This window comes from Drosophila bipectinata, chromosome 3R (genome assembly GCF_030179905.1).
Source record: "Drosophila bipectinata strain 14024-0381.07 chromosome 3R, DbipHiC1v2, whole genome shotgun sequence".
In the NCBI taxonomy this organism is placed as follows: domain Eukaryota; kingdom Metazoa; phylum Arthropoda; class Insecta; order Diptera; family Drosophilidae; genus Drosophila; species Drosophila bipectinata.
The window spans coordinates 23,770,637-23,793,713 of record NC_091739.1 but is presented as its reverse complement, the minus strand read 5'-3'; the positions used below and the strand labels follow the sequence as shown (position 1 = coordinate 23,793,713).

Here is a 23,077-nt window from a genome sequence, read left to right as displayed (position 1 = left end):
TTGCCTGCAGATAAAACTAGTTTGCCGGAGAACTATTCTATTCATTAGTTGAAGTTTAGTTACTTGTTGACTTGTTACTGCATTACGCACCTCGCACTTCCTTCTGGCATAATGAGTCTTCTGAGTTGGTTCATTCATAAAATTAGATTCCGCCCGGGGGCTGCAGCAATCCGAATGGCATCCCGCATATCTCTGAGATATTCAAAAAGCCAACAAAAATGTTGCCGCTAAGAGTAAATAAGTTTCAAGCAAATTCGTTTGTTTGCCCGCGGTTATCTTGGCGTGTTTTCTTGATAAAGTTTCTCTTCCAAAAATGCGGTAAGCAGCTGGCCATATCCCAGACTGTTTCCCACACGGTACTATATTCTGGCAGGGACTGGAAATATTGGCCCGTTCTGGATTTTTCGGCTAAGTTCAGAGGTCACGATCAAATATTGTGTACAAGAAATGGAACAAAATTTGGTAGTTAAACTCGTTTTTCTATGTCCGAAATCGAGTTGGTTCCCGATTTATTTTTAAGCACCCAGCTGACCCATGAGAAGTTTTCGTCCATTTTGACCTTTGACACTGGCCGACCCGGAACCACTCACCCCTAAGTAAAGCCCGCTCGACCGGGATAGTCCGAAACTAGTGCCGAAAGTACTACCCATAAGCTTCCACTGGGGGATTAGTGTTGCGTTCGCACAATTTGATTACGAATTAAGAGACTGCGATCAGAGTTCAATTGCTCAATTAGCGGATCGGAACTCCTGGGCTATAAAGCTATGAAGTTATGAATGAAACCATGGAGTGAAATATTCATGCAGGGAGCCCCATGGTTCCAGCGCCCCAGTGCCGGCCCCACACTGGCTCTTAATCATGTTAATGGCATTAAGCAGCTCAATCGACGGCAAAGATCTAAGCTCGGCGTCGATAATCAGCCAAGACCACCCAGAATCCGAGTACGACTTCAACTGGAGTCGACTCCCGGTCGTCTAATTAAGAACAAAAGTCCGCCGCCTTGTAAATGTCAAGCGATTGCCACAGATCACGAACTTCTGCCTCGTTGCAAAATCAAAATGCATTAACAGCAGCAGTAGTAGCGGCAAAAAAGAGCCAGCCACAATTAGCCGGCAGTTGGAGCAGTTAGTCGGCAAATGACAAACAAATGAGCTGGGCAAAAAAACAAAAAGACAGTGGAGAATCATAATAAAATAATTGACGGGAACTGGGGAGCTGGACCCCTTGTATTGACATTTGCCACCGGAGGTTGACACGTTTGTCTGGCTGACATTTTAATACAAATGCTTGCGAAACGAGAGAGTTTTTTTACCGGAGATTTCATAAAGGTGTACGAATTGAAAGGGGTTAAGCGGCTGAACCCACTCCAACATAGAAAACTTTGGACTTCGGCTGTTGTAAATGTTTATGTAAAATTGTTCCCAACTATATAGTTATTTTTTCCCGGCCAACTACAAGCAAATGAGTCGTAAATCTCTCCCTCCCAAGTGCCCCAAGCCTTCGACACCTTTTTGCGGCCAATTCTCACACTCCGGGGAGACATTTGTCAGGCAGCATCTGGCCGGCCCGAAGACAATGGTTCAAGCTAAAACGCCCACAAAATGACCATGAAATTGCTTACGGAAGGAAGTTCGGGTGCCACAAAAACACGGCCTAAAACAATTGCTTAGACATTTAGCACACGGCACGGGAGGACGATGGACGGTGGCCGAAAAACTAAAATAGTTGTTCGGTATGAGAATCGAATGAATGAGCAAAGGAAGGCATGCCGACATCAAGACATAAAAGGCTAAAATGTCCATAAATATGGTCAATTATTTTGGTTGCCGGGCAAACACTGCGTAGGAGGTGGGCTCAGGTCCTTTCGTCAGGCCGTAAATCACGGCCAGGAAACAAAGGTACTCGGTAGGTGTGTCACCTTGCGAAACAATGGCCCGACACCTTCTGGCCAAGACAAAGACATCACAAGCCGACTGACTGACTGTTCGGCCAGGGCTTAAACTATTTTCAATGTGGTCCACACCCACGGCAGCTGACGATGCTGATGCGGCTAATGCGGTAATTAGATAATGCCCCTGGCCGATCTGAGCACGCGCCCCTTCTCCTTCCATTTTTGACATTTTTTATGTTTGGATCTGCCTCTGGGCTGACAAATACGGGTTAAAAGATTGCAATCAGCCAGGTAATGCGATACTCGCTCTAAAAAAAGAAACAAACAGAGAAACTCTTCAATTGTCGCGGCCACGGTTGCAACCCTTCGGGTAGCAGGATCTGTATCAATTTCGGTGACTCCGGGCATCCCTCAGCGAGCATCCTTTGAAATCAAAACCACAACCCATTTTTAGCTCCGTTGTTCGGCGGCCGCAATTGTAATTTTATAACCCAATTTGCGATGATTTTTTCCGGCCAGAGGCAATTAAAAAATGCCACTGGATTGCTCAACTCAATTGAACTGCAGTCTGCAGATATTTGATACTAAGAGATGGATGCTTTGATTAGCGGGAAAAGCCATTGCAGTTTCCGTTACATTTACCAGCCTCATTGCGGCTGAACCCTTTGGGGTTGAACTTTCATCTTGGGGCTGAACTTTGAGCTGGTCAACCCTTTGACCACTTCACTGGTCAAATGTCACAGATTCGAGAGCAGCTGCTGTCAAAGATCGCCGAGATCTTTTCTCAAGATGCTGCTGCATCCCTAACTCCAACGGAAAGTCAACCCCCGGGGTTAACATCTTGTTTCGCAACTTTGTCAGACACAATTAAAAAAACACACACGAAATAATAATGGAATTTTGATTGAAATGCCAGCGAAGTGTCAATCAAAGAATTATGAGGATATTTTTCAAGGATCAGAATTCGCAAAATGGTATTGTAATATTAATTAAATGAAGTACATAGGGAAGACAGTCAAACGGAAAAAATACAAATAAAATGGTTCACTGAGCATTGGTAGTTTCAACGTCTTTTTTTTTTTGTATATTTCAAATGCCCCTGAGAACGGAAGAAATTTCATTAAAAATACCCCTGATTTTATCCCAAAAAAATTCAAGTTTTTCTTTTGAGGAAAATTATACAAATCATGCACCCAAAAAAACGGAACAAAACTCCTCAAAATTCATGATGTATGCAAATGCAGAAACCGTTGCGGGTCATCGGGGTCACTCTTGTCCAGCCGAAGGGTTGCTCTGCTGTTTGTCCAGGTGTGTCCCAAGAAGCTTGAAGATCTCATCGCGCTGATGTGATTTTTCATTAGAAATCCATAAAACTGAAATCGCAAATTCGCTGCCGGACGGCTTATTATGCGTGACAGCATTTACGGGCATGACAATCGTATCTCTCGGATCCGAGGCAGATGTCCTGTTCGAAGTGTCTTCGCATCAGATACTTGCCGGATTCAATTAGCTCTAGATGAAAAAGAGTAAGAGGGAGGAAATCTTATAGTGGAGTCCCTCACTTTTATTATTTTATGGTGCTTATCAAATGGACTTCAATCAAGCAATCGTCCCAACGAATGGCCCTCAATTAGTTCGATATTTTCCTATTCTGTTGCGACTTTATTGGAGTGCTATAACTTCATAGCAGACCGTAACAAAATTCTTTTGATTTTTGGCGGGATTTTACTCAAGTGATACATGAAACCCAAATCCAATATCCGTTATTTTTCTTTATCAAAAATCTTTTTTAAAGTGCCAAAAATCGATCATAATCTTAATGAAAATTTAGCAAAAATCCTGCTGCCTCGAATATAAAGCAAAACAAATCCAAAATACTCCATTGTATGGCTTGAGCTGTCAATAAATATTTATGAATATAATAAAGTCAACTTTGAGCCAAGAACAAAAAAAGGAATGATGCCACGCGGCTTTTCCTTGGTCTCTCCCCTCCGCGAAAGAAAATAAATTTGTTTGCTTTCAATGCCGCTGAAATATTCAAAAGAATCAAGACGGCGGTCTATGAATATGCAAAAGGTAAGCGAAAATATTTGCAGGGCCCAAGGAAATGGGTCAAAGGTTACTTCACACACACAAGCAAACACACCTTTCTTTAGGGTGCATCGGCAATTCGCAAATCCGCAGCAATTTTCCATGCCATCGCATATGCAAAAATTGCAACAGTCGCCCCTCGATATTCCCTCCACTCACCACGTTACGCTTTGCAATTATTTTTGGGCTGTTTTCAATAGATTTTTCCCTGATTTCCGTTTGATTTTGGAATTTTATGCGCTACGATTTTTTCCCCCATTTCTTTTTTTGGTGCATTGGACTGTTTGCCGTACATACATACATGTAAGTGTGAAAAATTTCATAGTTACCAGCGTCATTAATTATCATTTTCAATTTTGATGTGTTGCCGTGACTAATTCGCATTTTATATTCTGTTTGTAAAACTCCGCAAAAAGTCGGTTACATTTTTGTGAATGTGGACCAATTTTTCTTGACAGATACTTTTTTGATTTTTAATAAAATGAATAAGCTTCTCCTGTTTTTTTTTTATAAACCTTTTTTATGTGAACATTGGCCAAATTATGAAAGTTTCCCATGGAAATCTGGACTTTGCTTTAGCTGTAACGGTCAAATGTCCATCAGATGGCCAAAGTTCAGTTGCTTAACTGGACCAAAGCCAGTTTGTCACCTATGAACCCCGCCCCATGTCAGCAGCAATTAATGAGAAGAGTTCAAAGATTTTACCCTAAAAAACGAGAGAGGTGAAGGCACTTTTTCTATTTCGGCACTAAATGGTCGAGCATCTTTGATCTGAACCCTCTCCAGCATCATCCTTTTGCCCACTTCTTGCCCTTTCCTCTGGGTTTTGTTCCCTTTTTTTTGCCTTTGATGAACTCTTTAACAGAAATGAATTTTTTTCGGGTTTTTTACACCCAAAAAGATGAAATATATATGGTGAAGAAAAGGGGAAACTAAGCATCTTTGGATGAGGCAGCATCTTGGTTCAAGGGTTCAGGGGTCTTTGCTTTTTAGAAGAATGAAGGGTGAAAGATTCGGTTGTTACTTTATTGGCAAAACAGCAATTTATTAATTGCCGCAATCGGGGTTCTAAGGCCAATCCAAAAATAGCGAAAATATTTCGTTTTTGAAATTAAAACTAGGCTCCGCTCGAAATTATCTCCCAGAGGTTACGTCACTCTCGACTATGTTTATAATACTTTGTAGGCGCTTTTAGAAATATAATCAATTACTTCCATTTTTTTAACGCTTTGCTGATAAGGATTGTCATCTTGAATTCCCGGAAAAAATATACATTTTTATAGCCTTCAAATTTATAGCCGATTCGAGAAGCACAAAAGAAATTAACAATCCAAACAGTGATAAGCTGACAAGAAGTCGGCCTGATTAGCCGCACTATATGTTTTAGTCGAGGAGAATATGGAAGCGTATAATTCATCCGTATCCGTTGGATGCCCTCGATGCTTTTTTGGATGCCGCGTGCGCTCCACTTTACCGCTGCCTTTGTGGTCTCCAACTGGGAAAATCTCTTGTTCCCGGGTTTCCTTTACAAATTTCTATTTTCCCCCACCCTCTCCCAGCCCCATTTTCCCGTCTCGCTCACTCGTGCGGCGGCAAATTGTCGGGGAGAGGCCGGAGGAGCAGGGTGTTTGATTAACAAATAAAAAAGAGCCCTGCTCTCAATCCCACAGATACAAGAGCTCACACACACTAAGATACTGCAGGCGATACAAATAGAAGAAGAAGAATACAGAAGTTCAAATAGGGGCGGGGCTTCTGGTTGAGTGAGCTTACTTTGAGTGGAATCGAGTTTCGTTAAGAATATTTCTTATTTGAACCCCTCTTATTTTGGAGTACTTAACATTCCGCGCTCTGTTAGTTAACAGTCTGCTACAAATTTTATAGCAATAATGATATGAATTATGGTTACTTATTTGTTACGTTGTTCGAAAGGACTTATAATTTTAATAAGTTTTCTTTATTTCTTTATAAGTTTTTAAAAATTATGGCTTATTTTAAATTAAAGTTTTTTTTATTTAAAGATCGTACTACCTTTTATAGGCAGCTATAAAGCAGCGACAAAAGAGAATCCTGCTAAGGAGTCCATTTATGAACAAATTAATAATATTTAATATTAATTATTTATAATAATTTTTCAAATAATCTATCGTATAAAATATATTCTATTATATTGGCATTCCAAACTCACTTAAAAAATGCCTTCAACTGATTACGTTCATCAATCAATAAGAAGTGGCACCGCTTTTCAATACCGTTACCCTAATATACAAATCGACGGGCAGTGGAGAATGCAAAATTGCGAAATTCCTCTGCGAAAATTCCTATTAATTAAGAACCTTTTCATGGCAGTTCAATTCTCAGCTCGAGCTTCATCCACTCCCAAGACAGCTCGCAGCTTGTGCCTCAAGTAATTAATGATGTGGCGCACTGCGGCAGCGGATTCTCAACTTTGCGCTGTAGCTGTGCAAATATTAGCAAATTATTTTAGTTTTAGGAAATCTTGCCTGGCTCTCGGTTGTTTGCATTGCGCCAGCCGTTTGCCAGAAATGTCAATTTCCTTAAATACAAACGCCCTGGTCGACTTCGTCTTTGACTTTGTCTTTGAAGGATGAAAAGTCGGGCAGCGAGCATCCCCGTTCCCTCAGCCCTCGTTCCTGGGGGCACTAATGATGTCCTGGTCCTGTGTGGGTTACATTCACTCTCTCACAGTCACCCTTCCCTCCGTCCTGCTTTCGTTCTGACAATATTTGCACTTTTCCATTCGGTTAAATGCTGTCCTGAGCTGTCCCAGTTGAACCTTAATTGTTCCTTTGTCAACTACTCGGAGTAATTAAAAACACCTTTCAACTGTCGGACGGAAGGAACTCCAAGTGAAAGATGTCCTGCCAGCATTCTGTTTGATTAGCGAATTTGTCAAATTTGTGGCAAAAATCCATTTATCAATCTGCTAATGATTGTCTCTACTAGAAACGGACTGAATTCCTCGGCTGTACCTACTTAACTGGCAAACATTTCTCCAGGCATGCCAAGACATTCTGCATAATTTGCATACATATGTGGGTAATTTCAGCAAAACAAAAAATTAATTAAAACCACAAAAGACGAGCAACAAAGCAGCCATTAATTTTCAATTTAAGCCGCATAAACATTTTAATTGTTTGTCTGTAATTTAGCAGTCGCAGCGGGGCAGAACAAGCAAACATATGTTCCAGGATGGGGCAAATCCCTTAGCCATATAGGCCCATATGTACTCTGATTCAGATTAACGCTTCGGGCACGCTCCAAGCTCCCAGATTGGGGGTTTGCTCCATGAATTTCAATGCGGCTTGCCACTTCGCCACTGCCTCAGAATGTATCTGTATCTGTGCGGTGGGCTCATTTATGCCGCAAAGCGTAAGCAAACTTTCAAGACGGCAATAAAATCGCAGGACGCCATGTTTAACTGCCGCACAGCTTCCGTATCCACTAAATTCACATGGCGCACATCCTCCGCGCACATTTAGAATTATATTTGCATATGTATATGCCTGAAGGATGTGAAGTGCGGCTTCCTTGTCATATTTCCATTAGCATTTGCCATTTAACTCATCATGTGTGGATAAGTGTATCATCTTGCCGTGGCGCATTTATTACCCATATTTCAGCATCCGGCTTTTATCCTTTCGCTCCACGCGAGTCCCGGTCCCGACACTCGCAATAATTGCTGCCTTTGGCGCTTCCTCCATTGTCATGGATGGCGAAACTTTATTATTGCCTTTGTTCGCTGGAGCTGTTGGATGTCCTGGCGTTTGTGTGATGACTGGTAAGTGGCAAATATGTTAAATTGAAACGAAAGTATATCTTTTCAATCCAAATCAAAGTTTTTTTTACTCATAAAAACCACGAATAATAGTATTGCAAATCTTCATTCTCGAAAATTTCATTCTATTTAACGATGAAAAGATGTTAACCTCGATACCGGGCCACATAATCGATGCCAACTGGAGAGGCTACTGATTGTTGAACTCTTGAACTGTATCGGGACTTAATAGAAACGCAATCAAATAATTGCGCAAAGTGTGCCACAATCAAATATAGCAACAAATTAACGAAACGCCAACACCACCAGCAATTTTCCTACTGCAAATCGATAAAGCCGGTCGGGTCCGACGATCTTGCAAGATGGAATATCGGAGATGGGGATGGGGAAACCGCAGAGGGAACATTATGGCATTATCCAGCTAGTGGACGGATCGGGCAGACCGAAAAGCGATAAGTTTACAATTGCTTATGACTTCAATTAATCTGTGAAAGCGCCTACGCAGGCAGAAGAATCCCAAGATCGGGCTGCGGGGGGAAGTGCTGTCTAGATGTCGGAGAATTCGCCAGCACGAAAATACGAAAATAGAAATTGCAATTGAACTGGGCAAGAACTGGCTGCGGTTCAAGTCTGGTTGTGGCTCTAGGTCTGGGTCCCAGCTTCGGCTTAACATTCGGTCTTTGAGTTTGGATCCCAGACCACAAAAAAACACGCAAAAAACGCAAACGCAGCCGCCGCAAGACAATTGACCTGAAATTTCATTGAAGATGTGCCCGAGGTCTGGCCCCAGAAATCTATACCCGGCAAAGAAACGGTAAATTGCTTAGTCACTGGTCAGGTCCGAGCTCCCATCGACCAGGCCCATCTACCATCTGAGCCCGATCGTGGGGATCACGATCATTATAATTATTTGGCATTATTATCAAAATGGAATCGCATGCATGTCCATGTCCACGTAGCCCGCTGGGTGGGTACTTCAGCACGCATCCTTCCTCCGAACTAAGTCGTATGTGCTCATATGTGGGTGTGTGATATGGAATTTCTGTTTACAAACTAATTTCCCGCAAATTTTTTGTTCCGGCTTAATTTTTGCAGGTGTCTGCATCCTTTTTTCCGCTTCATTTTCAATTTACGCAAATGGAAACCAATTCGCGGCGCAGTAGAAAATGGAAAATGATCTCTGCAAGTGGCACACACATGTATTTCGCCGCCAGGTGCTGAAATTGCCGCAGGCGCAAACCGAAATTCAAGAAAAAAATCAGGAAGGGGTTAGGCGAGCAGAGTTCACGGCCAGCGGACGTGTGTGTGTCTTTCCATCGAGGCATCTCCATCATCATCTCCTCGATTGAAGCTGCACTTTCAATTGCAGTTGCAGCTGTGCGGTAGCTATATTGTTTTGGCCAAGCTGTCATTTGGGCCACCTTTGAACTCCTCACGCGCCCACTGAAAATGATGAAAGCGCCGCATCTAATAGGAAAAGTGGCGTGGCTTGATCTTACTTTTTCCGATTTTTAATTTGGTTTTGGTCAAGAGAAATGAAATAAATGCAGACCATACAATTAGACATTTTTTTTCTTTATGTACTAGGTATTTCTCAATCTATCCAAAAAAAATAACATTGTTCCAGAATAATAAAACTTCTTAAGAGCCCCGAAATGCTCTAGCAAAAATGAAAAGCTGTCATTTTGAGTCAAGACGTAAAACTTAAGATTTGTGCCTTTTGGTGCGACTTCCATTTCCACGGGCCGAGGAGGACCCGTGTCCATGGACCATAGTACAGAAGCAGTCATAAAGAAGCTTTTACGGCCACTGTACTGAACTGGAGGCGAAAACGAAGTCCCAGTCGAGATGATAAATAGCCTACACAGGCAGTTGGCTTGTCGGGCGTTTGTCGATTATTTTCCCGGCCGGTGTTTTCTTTTCTTTTTTTTGTTTGTGAATATTTTGCCTGAGCAGGTCGCCAACTTTTCACTGCCGACGACACTAACGGCGACCATAGATCAGATTCAACCTGGTCGAGGACTCAGTGGTCTCCTCTCAATGCCAAAGGCTGGAGGCTCTCGTCCCGAGCATTAGATTAGACAATTTGTTGGGGCTCCGGCAAACAGTTTGTGACCGCAAGCGCCGGGCTGCCTGGAATTTATCAGAGAATCCCCTCTTCTCCACTCTTCCTCAAAGCTTTTCTTTTCGTGTTAATTGAAAATTGTACGGTAATGTTGCTTATCGCGGAGCTATCAAACCCCAGACATGGAGCCTCCTATGGTCCCCTCCAAAGGCATCTCGAATGGGGCCGAGGGGGATTGCGTGTGCCGTAGTCATGTTTGTGGGCACACCTTGGAACACCTTGAGACACATCGATTTTTGGTTTTTTTTCCATTTTGTGTGTGGCTGCGGCAGTGGCGGTGAAAATTTCTAACACTTTTTGACAACTTTCCGGGGAACGCACTTAAAGACAATTTATCGCCGCTGACATTTTTTGTGGCTTTAATTGCCCCACACACGCTCCGATCAATGTTACCTGTTGGGGTTCAGCTTCTTGTCTGAAGCGTTCGGGTTTTAGCCTGGTAAGCAACGCCTTAGCCTGGTAAGCTTAATTGCTTTTTGTCCCAGTTCGGATGATGGATGGCTTCGATACTGAGGGGAGGTGCCAAATGGAAAATGGAAACACACATTTACTATTCGGAAGTAAACAACCCACTACAGATGCTAAAGCCCTTTGTAAGACTGTTCCGTACATTGTTAACTTATTATGAAACTTTTCTCAGGTGAAGGTGTAATTACATTTTAAATAAATTGTTGTATGTAAGTTATGGTGTTAGTTATTAGCTTAGCCCACCCTGTTCTATAAAAGCCAAAGCCGTAACTCAAGCGCCAACTTAGTAAACAAAAATACCTTGAAGTGTTCGTTTCCATCGAACTTGAATATTATGATCCCCTTTTATTTTTGGCTAGCCGCTGGAATATTACTATGGATTCATTTTTTGTGGAGTCGACGACGGTTCTACAAACTGATGTTTGAAATACCAGGACCCAAGGGAATTCCTTTTCTCGGCACAATCCCCGAATATGTTATCAATAAACGTGAGCTCTCTTATATCACCGTAAACTCATTTCTAATCAAGTCCTCTAAAAATACAGTCCAAATTATTCAAAGAACGAAACATATGGACAAGTACGGATCTACTATTCTAATTTGGATGGGTATACAACCAGTTTTATTGACTCGGGATCCAAAAATAGCCGAGGATATTCTCATATCATCACAATGCCTTAATAGAACCTCTCTGATAACCAAGGCCATTTCTGATACTTTTGCGGGAAGAGGATTGTTAACCATGAAAGGTACCTTAAATTAATCTATTCTTATCTAAATAGTTAGAAGCCACATTTTAGAACCGGAATGGCAGCAGCATCGCAAGAATTTAAACTCCTCTTTTAAACCTAATGTGCTTCTAAGCTTTTTACCCATTTTCAATTCGGAGGCGACAATATTGGTTAACATAATGGAACGTTTTGTGGGCCAAAAAGGAACGGACGTGCTGCCCCACTTGCTAAGGTGGTCATTCCAAACTAGTCATCGTAAGTCTGTCATTCTAAAATATTTACATTCCTTAACCTGAACATTTACTATAGAAACCATACTGGACACTAAAGTCAAGGAAGATGAAGTCAATAAGCTCATTGAATCTTGGCAATCGTAAGCTCATAACCGGAAAAATATTTGGAAAATCTAATATTTTGTTTTTAATATTTAGGCTTTTGATGGTTACGATGCTGAATATAGCTCTTCCTTTTTGTCGACACACCATACTTTCAACCATATTGGGGTTCAAGAGACGCAAAGTAGGGCATTTAGATAGGATTAACGCCTTCATGAACGACGTAAGTAGATCATATTAAAACGAAGATCTAATGCATATATGTTACTACTCAATATTTATATCCAGGTACTTGAACAAAAACTAAACTCGCCAAATGACCCAGATTCCCCAATTGTAATAAACCGACTGGTTGACCAATTTCAAAGCGGCCAAATAGGTTACAATCACATAAAAGGGGAATGTAATAGTATGGTAATTGCTTCATTAGAAACCACGGCTCTTTTAGTCACACATACTCTTATTCTCCTGGCCATATTTCCCGAGTACCAGGGCATTGCTTTCGAGGAGCTGAAGAGTGTCTTTCCGACTTCTGGGGAATTCGATGTGGCCAGCGAAGACCTTTTAAAATTAGTATATATGGATCGGATTGTAAATGAAACCCTCCGCCTAATACCCCCCGTTCCGGTAGTAATGCGAGAGGCAAAGCATGATCTTCGGCTCTCAAATGGTGTCATTGTTCCGATTGGAGTAGCAACGACCATAGATATCTTTAACATTCACCGCAACAAGGATGTATGGGGCCCTAATGCCGACACCTTCAATCCCGATCACTTTCTTCCCGAGAAAGTCCGTGATCGTCATCCTTATGCCTTCATACCATTTTCGAAAGGAAAAAGAAATTGCATAGGTTCGTTATATTTAAAATACCCCGAAATTATTTTAGGCTTATCTGTTTATTTCCAGGAGGGAGATATGCCTTAATGTCTGCAAAGATTGCCTTGGCCAAGATTCTCAGGAACTACAAGTTAAGCACAAGTTTTCGGTATGAAGATCTCGTTTTCATCGATAATATAGGAATAAAGCTTGGTAAATTGCCACAACTAGATTTTCACCTAAGATCCTAGGTACTCCTCCTTGGTCTAATTTTAACGATTGGCCTAAATATTTATTTAGATAGGTCTTACACCGATAGTTATATATGCATATGTATGTATATATGGTAGCTACTGCATACCATATAATAGCCTCATCGCACACACTAGGGCTTCCGGATCGTACACATAATCATCTTAAAAATATCTTAGTACGCTTTTAAGCAAGCGTGAGTAGTATAGTTAAATTTTTATGATAATAGATAAACCATGAAAATGAAATATTCTTAATTATTATATTCCTATTATTATGTCATCAAATTTTATTTTATAAACAGAAGCTTAACGGTGCTTTAGCTTATCTGAGCTCCAGCCATAACACAAATTTTTTAAACTGACCTTGATGTTTTAATTCCGATGACAACACTTTTGAATTCGAACAATTATAAACTCTCGGCTTTAATTTCTTTAACTTATTTAGCGTTTAAGTAACATAAACAGTTTAAGTACCTTATATTTTGCTAATAAAACCAAGACAATTTTGTTGCGTTTTGTTAAGAGTTATTGATGTAAAAAAATAATTTGATTATAATATGGAGGTCAACCTTTTAAAATAAAACTTGATAGCCCACTATACATACATACATATATCTACTTTTTCTATAAAAGCATGATTGAAATCATGTCAGAAGCTCAGTATAACAAAAAAGATCTGAGGCGTTGGATTCCCAAAACCGAGAAAATACCTCAATTCAAGAATCATGCCTCCTATTTTGATTTTTGCTGGATTATTGGTGCTATTTTGTTTCTTATGGAGTCGACGGAGGTTCTACAAGTTAATGCTTCAGATACCCGGACCTTTAGGACTGCCTCTTCTCGGCTCGGTTCCTGAATATGCCATAAATAAGCGTAAAATAATGAGTCCAAATACATCCAACACTAACAAAACCTAGCTTTCATTTAGTAAATATAAAACACAGAACCAAGTTTATGGAGAAATATGGCTCAACAATTTTGGCCTGGGCTGGTATTCAGCCAGTTTTAGTTTCTCGAGATCCCAAGATTGCTGAGAATCTTCTTACCGCACCGCAGTGCCTTAACAGAAGCTCGCGGGTAACAAAGGCTATGGAAAGTATCTTTGGAAAGGGCATTTTGACACTTCAAGGTAAGCAAAAAGTTCCAAGCTTTAAAACATTTTTTCAATTTATGAAAGATATGATTTAGACTCTGCCTGGACTGAACGACGAAAGCACATGAACGCCAGTTTTAAACAAGATGTATTGCTCAGTTTTGTTTCTATTTTTAATTCTGAGACGAAAAACCTGCTAACACAAATGGACACTCTCGAGGGTCATAATGGAACTGATGTTTTGCCGCATTTATACAGGTGGTCATTCAGTATAGCTCATCGTAAGTTTTATCAGGGTATAATGGCTTTATACTTAACTCTTAACATTCATTCTAGAAACAACATTGGGTACTGAAGTAAAAGATGAAACAAATTTTAAAAACAACACCCTTATTGAATCTTGGAATTCGTAAGAAAAAATACACATATTCATATATAAAATTTTCAATACCATACTTTTATAGGCTTGCGTTTTTCATCCTTCTTAAAGTGTTCTTGCCTCTTTTCCGCAATACTAAAATTTGTAAAATTTTTGGAGTGGAAAACAAAACAACTCAGCTTTTTTCAAAGATTGATGTTTTGATGAATAAAGTAAGTAATCCAATTAAAAATCAGCGACTTATTCCATATTTGCATTCTTATCTTCTTCATTGATATCTTTTTAAAACAGATTATTGACTTAAGACTTCATTCAGAATCGGAAAGCAGTAAGGATTTATCGCCGAATATTGCCATCAACAGAGTTATGGAACTCTATCGAAATGGCGAAATAACTTTAGATGAAGTCAAGGGAGAGTCATGTAACATGGTTTTAGCTGCTTTCGAGACCACAGCTCTGACCCTCAATCATTTACTTATTGTCCTGGCCATGTTTCCCCAGTACCAGGAACTTCTTTTCGAGGAGCTGAAAGAAATCTTTCCGGCTGGTGGAGACTTGGAAGTTGAGTATGAGGATGTCCAGAAATTGGTATATCTAGATCGCGTCTTAAACGAAACCTTGCGTCTATTTCCACCCATCCCAATAAGTATAAGAGATGCAAAGGAGGATCTTCGCCTTTCAAATGGAGTCTTAATTCCTAAAGGAGTAATATTGTGTATAGATATATTTAACATACACCGCAATAGAGACCTCTGGGGCCATGATGCCGATACCTTTGATCCTGATCGTTTTTTGCCTGATAATATTCGCCAAAGACATCCATACGCCTTCATACCATACTCAAAGGGAAAGAGAAATTGCATAGGTTTGTTATTTTTTTTAATATGAAATGTTCAGCCAGCAATATTTAATTATTTTCAGGTTGGAGATACGCCCAAATATCTTTAAAGATCGCCTTGGCCAAGATTGTCAGAAATTACAGTTTCAATACTAGTTTTCGGTATGAAGACCTAGCTTTTATCGATAATATAGTAATTAAACTGGATAAAGCTCCACTTCTTAACTTTAACCGAAGGACCACCTAATCTAGTTTATTTGAATAATTCAAAAAATGGTCTTAAAACATGATATCCAAGTTTTTTCTGTGTTTCTTTGCAAAATATATGTGACGCAGTGAGGAAAATTGGGGTTGAAATGGGGTTTTCCCCTATGGGGTCCACAATGATATCTATATCTTCCCCCATTCTCATCCGATTCTTAGGCGAAGTACCTTTAACGATTTCTGGATCGATTCTCCACCATTCTTCATCAAAATCCTGAGACAAAATCTTTTTCAGATTTTTGGTCAATTTTTCGTGATAGGATCCCATGAAAATGGGGTTTTCCCCTATAGGGTCCACAGTGATGGATATATCTTCCCCAATTCTCATCCGATTCTCAAGCGGAGTATCTTAAACGATTTTTGCATCAATTCTCCACCGTTCTGCATCAAAACCCTAGGACAACATATTTTTTAGATTTTTTGTCCCTTTTTCGTGATGGGATCCCTTGAAAATGGGGTTTTCCCTTATAGGGTGAGAACACAGAATTCACCCCTAAATGTCTTCAGCCAGCCAGTTTAAAGTTCAAAAATTTCATGCAAAATAATGCAATAAAAATTGTTTCTACAATTTTGGATTAATTTACCCATAACGTTTTAAATGTTTTTTTCTATTTGTGATTTGATTTGTTGTTTATTTTTTGTTTTTAGTTTTGCTAAGCTTTGGCATACCGATAATTTTATTTTTATTCCGATCAGAACATATTTGATAACTTTCAGTCAGAGTTGAATGTCCGCCAACTGTAGTTTTAATAGCTCATGTTTTTGTAGCAAAGCCCCATTTTTATGCATTTTGTTAGGGGTAATTAATATAAAAAGCTTATTTTATATAAATAGGAGGTCACGCATCCAAATAAACCATGATGGCCCTCCATAAGTGTACTTTTTTTATAAAAGCTTCAATAAAACATTGTCAGAAGCTTAGTAACCAAAACACATCCGAGTTGTTTAATTACCCAAACTTCTAAAATAAAGCACCATGCATCCTATTTCGGTTTTCGCCGGAGTACTAGTGCTCATATATTTCTTATGGAGTCGGAGAAGGTATTACAAGCTAATCCTTCAGATACCGGGACCTTTAGGATTGCCTTTTCTCGGCATAGCACCAGAATATTTCATTAATAAGCGTAAACAAAATATTTTTAAACCGTTCAACAGTAAACTAACCTTTCTAACATTTAGTCAATATGAATCTGAGAAACAAGTATATGGACAAGTATGGATCAACAGTTTTGACTTGGATTGGTATTCAACCAATTATAGTTACCCGAGATCCCAAGATCGCTGAAGATCTTCTAACGGCACCCCAATGCGTTACCAGATGTTCGCGGTTGGCAAAGGCTATAGAAAATATCGTTGGACCGGGATTGTTATCACTTCAAGGTTCGCAATAACTTTTTCCCAATTTTTTTTTATTTATGAAACTAATTATTTAGAATCTCCCTATACTAAACGCCGGAAGCACATGAATGCCAGTTTTAAGCAAAATGTTTTGCTCAGTTTTCTTCCCGTTTTTAATTTTGAGACGAAAACATTGTTAACACAACTGAACACTCTCGTGGGTCAAGGTGAAACCGATTTTTTGCCGTATTTATACAGGTGGTCATTCAGTATTTCCCATCGTAAGTTTTATTATAATATATTAATTACTTTCTTAATAATTATTTTACTCTAGAAACATTATTGGACACTGATGTTAAAGATGAAACAAATTTTAAAAACAATAAGCTTATTGAGTCTTGGCATTCGTAAGACAAATTTTCCCATATTCAAAATTTAAAGTCATTAAAATTTTTTTTATAGGCTGACGTTTTACATTCTTCTTAAAGCATTCTACCCTCTTTTACGTAATAAAATAATTAGTAAAATTTTTGGCGTGGAAAAGAAAAGAAATCAGCCGTTTTCAAAGATTGATGTTTTTATGAATAAAGTAAGTTATTGAATAACAAATCAACCAACGCAAACCAATGCAAATACTATCGAAATATAATATTTTTGAACTAGATTCTTGACTCAAAGTTAAATTTAAAATCGCAAAGCAGTACGGATTTATCGTCGAAAATTGTCATCAACAGAGTCATGGAACTTTATCGAATTGGCGAAATAACTTTAGATGAAGTCAAGGGAGAGTGCTGTAACATGGTTATAGCTGCTTTCGAGACCACAGCTCTGACCCTCAATCATGCACTCATTATCCTGGCCATGTTTCCCCAGTACCAGGAACTTCTTTTCGAAGAGCTGAAAGAAGTCTTTCCGGCTGGTGAAGATTTCGAAGTAGAGCATCAGGATGTCCAGAAGTTGGTATATCTAGATCGCATTTTAAACGAAATCTTGCGTCTATTTCCCGCCGTCCCAATAATTGTAAAAGATGCAACGAAGGACATTCGTCTTTCAAATGGAGTCTTTATTCCCAAAGGAGTCATATTGAGTATAGACATATTCAACTTACACCGCAACAAAGACCTCTGGGGCCATGATGCCGACACCTTCGATCCTGATCGTTTTTTGCCTGATAATGTTAGCCAACGCCATCCATACGCCTTCATACCCTTTTCAAAAGGAACTGGAAACTGCATAGGTTCGTTGATTGTTTCATAAATAGTTTTTAGCCACCATTAATTAACCATTTTTTACAGGCTGGAGATACGCCCAAATATCTTTAAAGATCGCGTTGTCCAGGATTGTCAGAAATTACAAACTCAACACTAGTTTTCGTTACGAAGACCTTGTTTTTATTGATAATATATCAATGAAGCTTGGCAAAGCTCCATTACTACAATTTATACGAAGGAATACTTAGTTTGATAAGAAAACTTTATTTTGAAAACAATAAACTGGAAAAAATGTATCAAAACCTAAAAGTTAAAAGGTATATCGACTTAAAGGGAGATGCTGAGCAAAAGAGCATCTTCTCGGCAAGTCTAATAAAAAGAAAACCATTAGACCAAACAAGAATATTTATCTTTTACTCATTTCCGTTTTTACTTTAAAAGTAAAACAAACAAATTTGGAAAAAAACAAGAAAGAAAAGCTACCCTTGCAGTTAAAACCGGATATATATCGCAAACATCGGATATAGTTGGCCGATCCTTATGGGAATAGGAATATATAATCCAATTTATTACAATACAAAATCTAAAAAAAGTCCCAAACTTCTATCTTCAAAAATACGAAAGTTGATATATCTACCAAAAACCATTTCCGATCGTTCAGTTATATGGCAGCTATAAGATATAGTCGGCCGATCGTTATGAAATTTGGTAAATCGGATTAACTGACCAAGAATATAATCTGTACCAAGTTCCAGCTTTCTATCTTTAAAAACACGAAAGTTGGGTCATTTCCGATTGTTCAGTTATATGACAGCTATAGGATATAGTCGGCCGATCCTTACGAAATTTGGCATGTCGTATTATTTTGCCAAAAATAGCGCTCGTGTAAAATTTGAACTCTCTAACTCTAAAAACACCGAAGTTATACCATTTCCGATCAATCAGTTATATGGCAGCTATAGGATATAGTCGGCCGCTCCGGGCCGTTCCGACTTATATACTGCGTGCAAAGGAAAGAAGGGTGTGTGCAAAGTTTCAAGACGATAGCTTTAAAACTGAGAGACTAGTTTGCGTAGAAACAGACAGACGGACAGACGGACAGACGGACATGCTCATATCAACTCAGGAGGTGATCCTGATCAGGAATATATATACTTTATAGGGTCGGAGATGTCTCCTTCACTGCGTTGCACACTTTTGACCAAAATTATAATACCCTCTGCAAGGGTATAATAAAATTCAGTACCTGATGATGTCTGTCTGTTTCTCCGAAAAGTAGACTCTTGGATCTTTGGTTTTTTTAAAGTTAGTTGCTTGGTACTTGTGTAAAGTTCATGCTATAATTGATTTAATACTTAATTTCCTATTGGGGTTAGCCAATTATATTCGCCATTTGCGTCATTTTTAGGTTAACCTAAAATTTTGTTGATTTCAGCTAAAAACTTGCTCAGCTATTTTGCCGTTGTTTAACTAATAAAAAAATTTAATTACTTACGAAATTAAAGAGTTGGCTTAAATATAAATAGAAACTCGTTAAATACACTTCAATAAATTTAGCCTGTAAAAAAGAACAAAAATTGAATTAGAGTTTAATATAAGAGTTTTTAAAAATAAATACAAATATTTATATATTTTTATGAAAAATTTTTAAAATGGCTATTATATATTGTATCTTAAGAACACCTTCCAGGTAAGCAATATATAAATTACGAGTACAACTTTGGAAATCCTCTCTAGCTTTTTTATAAATTACGTTGTAGCCTGTGTACAGAACTCATATAGAAAGAATCAACATTCGTTCGATATTGTTCGTTTCGGGACAAAAGCAAATCAACCGACATGCCAATTTCACCCATATTGTGTATAGCTGGATTAGTTGTGATAATATACTTTTTATGGACACGTCGCAGGTATTACAAGCTTATGCTTAAGTTGCCAGGACCTTTAGGGCTGCCTTTTCTCGGCTCAGCACCCGACTTCATCATAAACAAGTGTTAGTAAAAAAGTTAAGCCAAAAGAATCCATTTAACACTAAGATAGCCTGTCTTACTCTTAGTTAAAATGAATCAGAGAACCATGTACATGGACAAGTATGGCTCAACACTTTTAACCTGGATCGGAATTCAACCAGTCATATTGTCCAGGGATCCAAAGATCGCTGAGGATGTTTTAACATCTCCCCAATGCCTTCATAGAACTTCACGAGTAACCAAAGCGATTGGTAGTGTGCTAGGACCCGGATTATTGTCATTAAAAGGTTTAAAACTGTCTTACGAAAAACTTTTGAAATTTTTTTTTGAATTTGAAACACTTTGTTAAACATTTAAGGTACTTCATGGATAAAACGACGAAAACTTTTGAACGCCAGTTTTAAGCAAAATGTGTTGCTCAGCTTTCTTTCCATTTTTAACGCGGAGTCTCGTCTTCTGGTTTCTCAAATTGACTCTATCGTGGGCCAAGGAGAAACTGATTTGCTACCACAATTAGTTAGATGGTCCTTCAGTATTGCTCATCGTAAGTCATTTGGCAACTATTTATGTTCTTACTTCCATGCTTTATTAACTATAGAGACAACATTGGACATTACACAGACAGAGGAAAGGAATTTAAGGACCAAAGCCATCTTAGAGTCTTGGGCATCGTAAGAAAATTGCCCATATCAATTAAAAATGAAAGGTAATAATTCAAAACATCATTGCAGCCTCGTGAATATGATCGTTATTAAAGTGTTGATACCTTTCTGTCAAAATAACACGGTATCCAACATTTTTGGTTTGGAAGAGAAAACAAAAAAAATTAATACCCATCTCAGTAAAGTAAGTAGTCCAAACCACATTAAAATTGATTAAAAATCAAGTTTTCCAACCAGATTATTGATAATAAATTACTTTCGAAACCAGAAAGTTATTCGGTTTCGACATCCAAATCTGTCATATGCCAATTAATGGAGCTCTATGGCAAAGGGAAAATAAGTTTTGAAGAAATAAGAGGAGAGTGCTGTAACATTATTCAAGCTGCAATCGATACTACATCTGTCACCGTCAATCATAATTTGATTCTCCTCGCCATGTTTCCCAAATACCAGGAACTCGTCTTCGAGGAGCTTAAAGGAGTCTTTCCAGCTGGTGGTGATTTCGAAGTGGAGCACGAAGACCTCCAGAAATTGTTATACCTAGATCACGTTTTTAATGAAACCTTGCGTCTGTTCCCGCCCATCCCATTTAGTATAAGAGATGCAACCGAAGACTTTTTCCTTTCTAATGGAGTCTTAGTTCCCAAAGGAGTCATATTGGGTATAGATATATTTAATATGCACCGCAATAGAGACCTCTGGGGGCATGACGCCGACAGCTTCAATCCTGATCGTTTTTTGGCCGTTGATGATCGCCAACGACATCCCTATGCTTTCATACCGTTTTCAAAGGGAAGGAGAAATTGCATAGGTTCGTTACTTGTTTAACATCTAATAGTTAAACAGCATATATTTTTTATTTTTAGGCTGGAAATACGCCCAAATATCGATAAAGATCGCCTTGGCCAGGGTTCTGAGGAATTTCACAATAACCACTACGTTTCAGTATAAAGACCTAGTTTCTGTTGATAATATAGTGATGAAGCTAAATAAGCCGCCACTTTTAAATTTTAAAAGAAGGACCTCTTAGCTAAAAGAAGTTATTTTATTTTTATTTTAAAATAAAATATTATATCGCTAATATAAGATTATGGCTTTTAATCATAGATTGTACAAGTATTGTAATTTTTCCAAAATGTGTTAGGTCTTAAACAATAAATATGTATTAACATATAAAATATATTTTACATCTTAAGAACTATTACTGTGGGATTGGGAAAAGCGAAGGAATGTGCTGTGCCGGCCTCTTTGATGCTTAATTTATATATTATTAAAATTATATCATCATAAAAAAAACTTTTTTTTTTAACCTTAACCAGGTCAATTTAGTGACCTGGAACTCATGCATACCTATAAAAACCGCAGCCATATAAAATAAAGCGCTCATTTAGGAACTCCACTGTTTTATCTAATTCGTTTCCAGGAGGTTTAGAAGCAAATCGTCATGCTCATCACTCCTATTTTGGCTGTCGCGGGGTTAATTTTGTTAATGTGCTTTCTATGGAGCCGACGCCGGTTTTATTCGCTTATATTTGAGTTACCTGGGCCTTTGGGACTGCCCCTTCTTGGCTCAGCACCGCAATACATTAAAAACAATTGTAAGTTAGCTTTAAAACTGTTGTTCCCATCCAATACTTAGATAACTTTTTTTTAGTTAAATTAAATCTGCGTACAAAGTACATGGAAAAGTACGGCTCTACACTTTTAGCCTGGGGTGGCATTCAACCAGTTTTACTTTCTGGTGATGCTAAGATCGCAGAAGATATTTTAACATCTCCAAAATGCCTTAATAGAACCTCACGCCTAACAAAGGCGATTGAAAGTGTGTTAGGACCCGGATTATTGTCGTTGCAAGGTTTAGGATAATGCTATATTGCTTTGAAACTTTTTCAAATATTTTTTAAATATTTGAATCAAATTTTTTAGGTACTGCATGGATTAAACGCAGAAAGCTTATGAATGCCAGTTTTAAGCCAAATGAGTTGCTCAAATTTTTTCCCAATTTTAATTCTGAGACTCGACGTCTAGTTGCCCAAATTGAAACTTTCGTGGGCAAGGAAAAAACTGATTTGCTGCCACATTTACTTAGATGGTCTTTCAGTATTGCTCATCGTAAGTTAACTTATTTACGCTTATGTTCTTAGGTTTATGATTTATTAACTATAGAGACAACGTTGGACATTACACAGGTAGAGGAAACGATGTTTGGAACTAACGACGTCTTAGAATGTGGGCCCTCGTAAGAATTTTATTTCATATCATTTTTATACTGGCTATAATTAAAAATATTATTTCAGACTCTCAAATTTAATCGTAATCAATGTCTTGATACCCCTTTTTCAAAATAAAACAATTTCAAAAATTTTTGGTTTCGAGAAAACCAAAGCTACAGTAAAAACTCAAATGGACCAAGTAAGTAGCCAAAACTCGAATTAAATAAAAAATTATCACAATAAATATGTTTCTAACCAGATAATTAACTATAAACTGAATTCACATACCGAGGAAAAATTCGATTTGTCATCAAATTCTGTTATTACCCGATTTATTGAACTTCATCGTAATGGAGAAATAAGTTTTGAGGAAATGAGAGGAGAGTGCTGCAATATCATTCAGGGTGCAACTAATTCTACAGCAGCCACCGTCAATCATATTCTTATTCTCCTTGCCATGTTTCCCCAGTACCAGGAAATTGTCTTCGAAGAGCTTAAATATGTCTTTCCGGCTGGTGTTGATTTTGAAGTGGAGTACGCGGACCTCCAGAAATTGGAATACCTAGATCGCGTTTTTAGAGAAACCTTGCGCCTTATCC

The 23,077-nt window shown here is 38.5% G+C and overlaps 2 protein-coding genes, 2 long non-coding RNA genes and 1 pseudogene across 5 annotated transcripts; 4 read left to right on the top strand and 1 right to left on the bottom strand.

Moving 5' to 3' along the window:
* LOC108126468 (uncharacterized) overlaps positions 1 to 15,067 on the top strand; it is an 89,225-nt pseudogene extending 74,158 nt beyond the window's left edge.
* On the bottom strand, positions 2,979 to 4,497 carry LOC138926606 (uncharacterized). 2 transcript variants are annotated; one of them, XR_011443184.1, is made up of 3 exons: positions 4,038 to 4,287; positions 3,454 to 3,787; positions 2,979 to 3,403 (listed from the first exon to the last, which is right to left on the bottom strand). It is a non-coding gene; the product is annotated as an uncharacterized lncRNA (long non-coding RNA). The 2 variants fall into 2 exon arrangements; XR_011443183.1 differs by lacking the exon at positions 4,038 to 4,287 and adding an exon at positions 4,312 to 4,497 and having other exon boundaries at positions 2,980 to 3,403.
* Positions 15,068 to 17,220: 2,153 nt separating the features above from the next.
* Positions 17,221 to 17,679, top strand: LOC138926476 (probable cytochrome P450 313a2). The gene has a single exon (XM_070280699.1). It carries the CDS (start codon positions 17,221 to 17,223, stop codon positions 17,677 to 17,679), a length of 459 nt encoding a protein of 152 aa, XP_070136800.1.
* A 1,749-nt stretch (positions 17,680 to 19,428) lies between these two features.
* On the top strand, positions 19,429 to 21,305 carry LOC122321661 (probable cytochrome P450 313a3). The gene is made up of 7 exons (XM_043211697.2): positions 19,429 to 19,626; positions 19,690 to 19,890; positions 19,962 to 20,147; positions 20,202 to 20,274; positions 20,335 to 20,449; positions 20,503 to 21,076; positions 21,132 to 21,305. Exons 1-7 carry the CDS (start codon positions 19,473 to 19,475, stop codon positions 21,293 to 21,295), a joined length of 1,467 nt encoding a protein of 488 aa, XP_043067632.2. The 5' UTR covers positions 19,429 to 19,472; the 3' UTR covers positions 21,296 to 21,305.
* Positions 21,306 to 22,308: 1,003 nt separating this feature from the next.
* On the top strand, positions 22,309 to 22,595 carry LOC138926546 (uncharacterized). Its single transcript, XR_011443098.1, has 3 exons — positions 22,309 to 22,377; positions 22,432 to 22,504; positions 22,563 to 22,595. It is a non-coding gene; the product is annotated as an uncharacterized lncRNA (long non-coding RNA).
* Positions 22,596 to 23,077: the final 482 nt, after the last annotated feature.

What these genes read in the sequence shown, in the direction of transcription:
- LOC122321661 (XM_043211697.2), top strand. Translation starts at nt 19,473, where the DNA reads ATGCCAATTTCACCCATATTGTGTATAGCTGGATTAGTTGTGATAATA. An exon ending in CGACTTCATCATAAACAAGT is followed by an intron (nt 19,627 to 19,689) that starts GTTAGTAAAAAA and finishes TCTTACTCTTAG; the next exon opens with TTAAAATGAATCAGAGAACC. An exon ending in GGGAAGGAGAAATTGCATAG is followed by an intron (nt 21,077 to 21,131) that starts GTTCGTTACTTG and finishes TTTTATTTTTAG; the next exon opens with GCTGGAAATACGCCCAAATA.
- LOC138926476 (XM_070280699.1), top strand. Translation starts at nt 17,221, where the DNA reads ATGGTTATAGCTGCTTTCGAGACCACAGCTCTGACCCTCAATCATGCA.